At 31.2% G+C, this 8798-nt stretch overlaps 1 protein-coding gene across 1 annotated transcript; it reads left to right on the top strand.

The window, feature by feature from the left end:
* The first annotated feature begins 2367 nt into the window (after positions 1–2367).
* On the top strand, positions 2368–3843 carry LOC107876419 (zinc finger MYM-type protein 1-like). Its single transcript, XM_016723346.1, has one exon. It carries the CDS (start codon positions 2368–2370, stop codon positions 3841–3843), a length of 1476 nt encoding a protein of 491 aa, XP_016578832.1.
* Positions 3844–8798: the final 4955 nt, after the last annotated feature.

Raw genomic sequence — 8798 nt, forward strand, 5'->3', positions numbered from 1 at the left:
AAGTTTCACAAGTGAAATTCTACAGTGATTATGTTCGCCTTACCCTCAAAACGCCTCATCTTCACCTCTACCCTTAACTCCCATCTCCACCCCATCCTCTACCCAGGCAGACCCACATGTCACCGTGAGGGTGCACGTGCACCCGGTAACTTTTTTAAAAAGTTATATATATATATAGATAGATAGATAGATAGATAGATAGATAGATAGATAGATATTTTAATACTGTTAATATAATATAGTGTGCACCCTTAGTATCAAATATTGTCTTGGTGCACTGGTTTGAAGCTCAGTTGTGTGCGTCATACATTGCATGACGTTGCGGGTTCGAGTCCCTGGGGCATTACTTATTTTTTCTACAAAATCCTTTTAGTTGCCACCTCTTCTGGCCCCACACCCACTTTTATGCTTTTACTTTTACACCATAGATCATATGATTGACCCACCACAAAGTCCACACCATTATTTTATAATAAACTTTACTATATATTATTTTTAATTAATTAAATTAATTATTAAATTCTCAATTTCCAAATTCCACAACACTTTTTCTCTCCCCAAATCCCTAAAAGCTAATTGCTTTCCCCAAAAGTTCCCGATGGAGATCCTCCCAATCTCCATGCCAAGAAAAAAGTAAAATTGTGAACTTAAAAATTACTCGGGCAGCCATCATCAATTAAAGCAAGGTATCATTCTGTTATATAATTTAATAATTAAATAAGTGAGATTTTATCTCTATCTTTATTGTATATTATTTTTATCTTGAAACATAAAGAGGGTATAATTTTTTTTATTGATAATGCCATATTTATTTATTTTGTCTTATGAATAAAGGAGATGTAAATTGACTTGTGATTCCTCCATTACATTTACATATCATTTTTGTTATTTTATAAGGAGGGTATGATTCCCCTATTGAAATTGATTGTGTTTACTTTTTTTTTTTTAGGGGTGTGATTCCTCCATTACATATTATATCATTTTTGTTGTTTTACTAAAGGCGGAGTGTAATTCCGCTATTGAAATTATTGTGTTTATTTATTTTTTTTATGAGGGTATGATTCTCTATTATATTTTATTTGTTTTGTGATATGGACGATGAGGTGTGATTCCCCTATAAGCAATGTTATATTTACTTATATTCGTGATGAATTTTTTATTTTGTAGGAATTTGTTATTGATTCTTGTGAATCGAAATGGATAGATATTTTTCTCCTCAACCAAGTTCTAGTTTTAAAGACAATTCTCCCCGTCTTATAGAAGAGTTTGATGTGAATTCACTTAAATTCGATCCTGGAGAAAGAAAATCAATTCATGAATATCACTCTACGATACGAGATCAAGTGAGAAGACACTATATTCAACAAGGACCTTGTCAATCGATTCTTTCTCAATTTCCTCAAACTAGAATTGGCATGAAAATGCGTCAATTTAATTCGACATGGTATGAGCGTTCATATTCTAGGTGGATGGAGTATAGTGTGAAGAAAGATGTTGTGTTTTGCTTGTGTTGCTATTTATTTAAAAATGATTATGTGAAGGACAATGCAAGTGACTTTTTCACGAAAACCGGCTTTAAGTCTTGGAATCATAATTTGGAACGATTTCAATTACACGTTGGTGACGTGAATAGTGTCCACAGAAGATGTTTCAATAAGATGTTAGATTTCGAAAATCAATCTCAATCAATTCAAGTTGCTTTGAACAAGCAATCTGAGAAAATAAGAAGTGAGCATCGTACTCGTTTAAAGGCATCAACTAATGTAGTGAGATTTCTCTTAGAATTCGGATTATCTTTCTGAGGTCATGATGAAAGTGAATCTTTCCAAAATAAAGGCCTTTTTCTAGGTCTTTTGGAATTGTTGGGAAAAATGCTTCCCGATTTGAATAATGTTATTTTAAAACATGCTCCAAAAAATGCTATGATGACTTCTTCAAAAATTCAAGGTAAAATTACAGAAACTAGCATCCTTAAGACTATAATTACAATAAATAGCAACACTTTTTCAAAATTACAACTTATAGCAAAAGTAGCAATATTTTACCCACTTCATAGTAATAGAAGAATATGTATTTTTCAGTTGTGCATATGTATTAATGAGTAATACATATATATTTGTGTATTTATATAGAAACATTTTACTTAAATACAAATACAATTTGTTATTTTTCATAATTATGAAACTATTGCTATAAAAATTATAATTAAGGCTACAGAGTTGCTATTTCTAAAATTTTTCCAAAATTCAAAAGGATATTGTGAGTGCTTGTGCACAAGAAACCGTGAAAGCTATAATTGATGACTTGGATGGAGATTTTTTTGAAATTTTAGTTGATGAATCCAAGGATATATCACACCATGAAAAAATGGCCATTGCATTGAGATATGTTAACAAAAAGGGTAAAGTGAATGAGCGAGTTATTGCCATTGTTCGTGTTGGTGATACATCGACAAAAATGTTGAAGGAAATAATATTCTCTGTGCTTATGAGACATTCTTTAAGTACATCTAAAATACATGAACAAGGCTATGATGGGGCTAGTAACATGCAAGGAGAGATGAATGGTCTTAAAGCTTTGATTTTGCAAGAAACTCCTTCGGCATATTGCATCCATTGTTTTGCTCACCAATTACAATTGACACTTGTAGCCGTTGTCAAAAAACATTTTCTTGTGAATGATTTTTTTGTTATTATTACTAATGTGTTGAATGTGGTAGGAGCATCATTTAAGCGCAGAGATCAACTTCGGGACCATCAAGCAGAAATTTTGGAGCAACTACTAGAAAGTGGTGAAACTCAAAGTGGAAAAGGGTTAAATCAAGAACGAGGACTTAAAAGGCCAGGTGACACTCGTTGGGGATCACATTTTAGACCATTGAATAACTTCATTATTTTATCTTCATCTATAGCTCATGTGCTTGATGCGATTAAATGTGGAGGCTCTAATCCTAATGATAGATTGCAAGAAGGAGCTTTTTTTACTATGATCAATGAATTTGAATTTGTTTTCTTGCTTTACTTGATGTTGAAGATATTGGTGATGTCCAATGAGTTGAGTGCATCATTACAAACAAAAGAAAAAGATATTGGCAATGCTATGATATTTCTTGACATTACTAAGACAAGATTGCAATTGTTGAGAGATGATGGATGGGATGCTTTGATGAATGAAGTTCGTGAATTTTGTGATAAACATGAAATCTTGGTACCTAAGATGGATGATTTTTATCCTCCCGAAAAGTCAAAGCGTAGGCCTTCTAGTGTTACTTACTCACATCACTTACATGTTGAGCTCTTATATGCTATAATTGACTTGCAACTTCAAGAGCTTAATAATCGTTTTGACGTTGTGAGTGGTAACTTGCTTATTGGTATGACAAGCTTGAATCTATCTAATACTTTTGCTAATTTTGATAAGGAAAAAATAATGATATTGGCCAAACATTATCCAGATGAGTTTGGTGAATCAAAGCTTCAGGAGCTTAGTTACCAACTTGATACTTTCACTATACACATGCGACATGGTGATCCTGTATTCTCTAATTTGAAAGGAATTGGTGATTTGGCAGAAGCATTAGTTAATGCAAATCTTGTGGAGACTTATTCTCTTGTGTACTTACTTGTGAAGTTGACCTTGATTCTATCAGTTGCCACTGCAACTGTAGAGAGAGTTTTTTCATCCATGAGGCATATTAAGAATGAATTGCGTAGCAGTATTGGTGATGCATATTTAAGTGATTGTTTAGTTTGTTACATTGAGAAGGATATATTTGTAAATATAAGCAACGATGCAATCATTGATCGTTTTCAAAATATGAAAACACGTCGATGTCTAGTATGAAAAGATAATCTACTTTTGTTATATCAATACTAAATTAATGACATTTGATCATTTTAAAAATTATACTTTACTCATAATTTTAATTTTTTGTAATTTTTAAGTTGCTCATAATTTTAATTTTTTGTAATTTTTAAGTTTAAAAGAGTTGTATGCTAAATTATGTAGTTGATAATTGATATGACTATGTTAAAAATAATGATGCACCCCCTATCTTTAAATCCTGAGTTCGCCTCTGCCTCTACCACAACCCCACCTCATATGATATTTGTCTTAAATTATATGTAAATATTTTTTTAAAAATAATATTTTTCTTATGTATCGAACATAAAAGTATGTAAAATCATTCACTTATTTTTCTTCGAAACACTTTCTAAAAGAACATTTTCCATTATTCTTTTTCCTTCATAGCAAACGCACCCTAAATAAAGTTTTAATTGATTTGACGTTTTTGTTTATTTTAGGCCACATTAATTAATGATGTGTTGGTCCGATTTGATATAACTAAGAAGCTTCCTAAGTCCTAACTAGTTTCTTTATCCTAGTTCCCCACATTTTACTCATCTCTTGGAAGCTTCTCCTAAGACTTTGTTAAAGCTACTACTTCTACTATTAAAAAAATTGAAAAACTTTTTTGAAAAAAAACTTTAGCTAAATTAAAATAAAGAAACGGAAAAGTAAAAAGGTTGCCAAATACAATGTCTTTTTTTTTCCTTTGAGGGGCGTGGGGTGGGGGTTGGGGTTCTATTCATTTTTTTTTTTTCGTTCTTAAATTCTTCTCTAAAACGAAAACCAATTAAAATATTAGTACCTGTTTTAGTTGTTCGTCGCTAATCTTGCTAACAAGATTAGCAAACAGATTTCACTGTTCAGCTACACAAATTTCCCATCACTTAATTCTTATTTTTCTTTCAATAGTGGTTAGTCTTCACTGGGCTCTATCCACAAGTATATTGTTCCTTTTTCCAACCATATATATTTGATATTTCCTAATATTATCTCTTCACTATATGTAAACCCCATGGCCCATGTCCCAACTATTTATTATTCTTTAATAAGAATAAAATAGCCAAAACCCAACCTCCTGATTAATATTTTTTCAAGAGACGTGTAAATTAAAAATACGACAAGTATTAATTATAAGACGGAGGAAATTTAATCAATCACCAAGGATAGATAATTTTTTTCATATTAATTGTTACTAGCCCTTAACACATCACTAACACTTGCACAAACGACCAAACAACACATGCTATTAAAGATGTAAGTTATATCCTCCTAGACAATGGTCCATATGGTCACATGAGAGGTCTCATTCATTTATGTAGTTATCCTTTAGCAAATCAAAAGGGGATATACATGAAGCAGTCAGCATCAACTAGCTCCAAGTTGAACTTGCAGTTTTGTAGCTATAAATAATATTGGAATCAGCTATAAACCTTGTTGCTAATCTATTGCTAAATTACTCCTACCTAATTAAAAATTTTGATAATCCATCACTAATATATTTCTAAACATGATTAGCAATAAATTTTACTGTTTAGCTACAAAAATTCTCCGATCACTTGTAATTCATACTTTTTTTAAGTAGTGATTAATCTTCACTAGGCTTTATCCAGTATCCACTGCTATTTTGTTCCTTTTCTCCAACCATAGATACTTGATATTTCCTAATCTTGTCTCTTCACCATAAGCAATCCCCAACTATACTCTATAATCTTTATCTAATTAAAAGCTAGAAAGAAAGAAGAAAAAAGGAGAAAAATCAGCAGGGACGACCTGAGGAACATATATATTATGCCAAAAACGTTAGAATTTGTGGTTTTGGTTTGTGTTGTAAGCTGTGTAGGTGCAGAACATATAATGTTGGTGGTGGTCTTGGATGAACTGTTCCTCCTGATAGAGAAGTTGATTACAAAAGTTGGGCTGCAAACCAAACCTTCAAATCTGGAGATACTTTAGGTAAGCATGTTAAAATTCTCTAACTAAAATTTAGGCATCATTTATTTTTATTAAGATTAAGATTCGTGAATTTGAATATATATTTTGTATTTAAAAAATATATAATTTAAATAAAATATTAATCATCCATGATTTGTCCAATTGGATGCATGTAAAGATTTGGTGATATATAGCTTAAATTGATTTATAAAAATTTTTGTTAAATATTCATTTGATTTGTTATATCTGAACATAATAAAGAGAAAAAAAATTTATCAGGTACTTAAACAAATTAATCAAAAAAATTCAAAAAATAAAAACTTAGTAGAATTATTAGAGGCTTGCGTTATGATACATTTCTTAGACCATTTCAGTCCAAGTGATTTTTGAGCGGGCCAATGACATTTTAACATGTCTAAATTTAACTCAACTTGCTCAGTTGATATCTCAGGAATATCTAGTAGTAACGTGGCCGACAATAATAGTTAATAGTGATTGTTGATGGTGATAGTTGGTGATGAAGGAGGCTAATAATTGTAATGGATGATAGTGATAATTAATAAAATAGATGATCACTAATAGTGGTGGCTGGCGATATATAGTGATGATTGATTGTATTGATTATAAATGATTGTTTTGGTAATAACAACTAACTATGGTGACTAGGGGCGATATAATAGCTAAGGATGGTGATTGTGGTGAGTGGTATTAAATGATAATGATAAGTAAGGATGATGGTAGTTGATAATAATGGGCCATAACAATAGATAATAGTGAAAATGGATATGATAGTGTTGAAATGTTGTCTTTGTAGAAATCTTTAAAAGGTTAACATCTTAATAATATATATATATATACATATATGCAATAAGTAATTGTGTAAAATAATATTATGCAATAATTAAGGTTTAGGCATAACATATTTCCTTGATGATAAAAATTCAAATCATTACTAAAATACAAACAAATGAGCCTTAGTACTTACTAAAATACCAGTTGCCTTAGCTAATCATGAGATTTTTGTTTAAATAGTTCTTTATATTCTTTTTTAATATTTTACTTAATTGATGTTCAACTAATAGGAAGAATAAGGGTAAATCTAAAAAAAGAAAACATGCCTTTCGATTCATTTTATGTATTTAATTTGACTAAGTAACAAGTTTAAAAATATAAAAAAGACATTTAATTTTTGTGATCTAAATAAAGATGTATATATAACACCAAAACTACCATTTGAATCTTCTGGCTTAGAAATATCATGGAATATCTATTAGGGAATCGCATTAGCCACAGAATTAAAATATTAGAATATAAACTTAGAAAAATATAAAAAGGTGACATTCTTTTTTAACTCAATTTTTCTAATATTATTTTAATTTTGAAAACCCATATATTTGTTCAAGATGGTGATTGACGTCTCTATGGAACGAAATTTTATCAAATTTGAATCCGTATAAAATTCGAATTATATTAAATTCAAAGTATATTAGTCTCAAATAAATATTGTGGATTAATATAATTGAATTAATTATTTAAGTCCAAACATATATGGATGTAATTAAATTTTAATTTTTATTGGGCTAGCCCATTGATTTGGGCTACAAACGATAAGCCCACTTTGTTAAACCCAAGATATTGTCATATTCTAGAGGCCTAAATGAGTGTCACGTGTCAAATGACATGGCATGTCAAGTCAAGTAAATGAGCCAATAGGATCATGCCACATATCACAATGATGCAACTGGCCCAATGAAATAAAAAGCTCATCAAATGTGTCATGTTATTTAAATCTGATTGACCAAAAGAAGTTCATCTTCATCATGACTCCTTCCTGGCTACAACTATAAATAAGAGTCTCATAATTAAGAAAATGGACCAAGAACTCTAACAAGAAGCAAGAGAAAGATCGTGGATCAAACACTGCAATTTCTCTACAAAGCTCAAGCATTCAAATTCAGTTCATCAAGATTCAAGATAAAGACCGCAAGATTCAAGAACATACTCAAAAGCCCTTGAATTCAAGCACAAGTCAAGATCAAGTCCATCAAATCAACAAATCAAGTTCAAATTCAAGATCAAGATTTAAGCCCTTGAATTTATATTTGAAAAGGCGAATCAGAGGATTCATAGAGATTGTAACACTCACATTGAAATCAATAAAATGATTGTTGCAGTATTTCTCTTGTCTCGATTATTTATTTTTTTCGACTCGAAAATTTTATTGTTCAACAAATTCTGGCATGCCCGGTGGGACAAAGTTCACCTCTCATTTCAACTTTTTCAACATTAAAATTCAAGAACACTGAAATGACTTTCACGATAGAAGAACAGTTGGCAAGCTTGGTTAAAGTAGTTGAATACTTGACAAATCAAGTGCAAGAACAAGATGCTAAACTTGCCAGGTTAATAAATAATATGGAGAGCATGTATGAGAGAGAATCAAGTCAGACACCCATGAAACTTCCTGAATTCAAGCGAAAAGAGAGTCGTTCATAAAGCAAACAACAACGACCAAAGAGCTTCAAGTCTCTGTTGAAGGTTTGATTCCTATTGGTCAATTGAAAGACTTCATCATGGGGGCAATCAAAGATAAATTTAGGTCCTCATCCAAATTTTCTCTCATATATACAAAGTTGTATACACAAAGGATTGATAACACGAAGATGCCTGATGGAATCAACCTCCTAAGCTTTAATATTTTGACGACAAAGGAAACCCTAAACAATATATAGCGCACTTTATTGAGACTTGCAATGATGATGGAATATATGGTGATCATCTCTTCAAGCAGTTCGTACGATTTCTCAAAGAAAATGCCTTTGATTGGTACACCAACCTTGAACCTAGTTCCATAGATAATTCGGAGCAGTTGGAGCAAAAGTTTCTTAATCATTTCTATAGCATAAGAAGCGTCGTTAGTATGACTGAACTTATAAAGGCTCGCTAACATGAATATGATCCAGTTGTTGACTTTATCAATCGGTGGAGTAGTTTGAGCCTCAACTGTAAAGATTGCC

The sequence above is a fragment of the Capsicum annuum genome, chromosome 7 (assembly GCF_002878395.1).
Source record: "Capsicum annuum cultivar UCD-10X-F1 chromosome 7, UCD10Xv1.1, whole genome shotgun sequence".
NCBI lineage: Eukaryota > Viridiplantae > Streptophyta > Magnoliopsida > Solanales > Solanaceae > Capsicum > Capsicum annuum.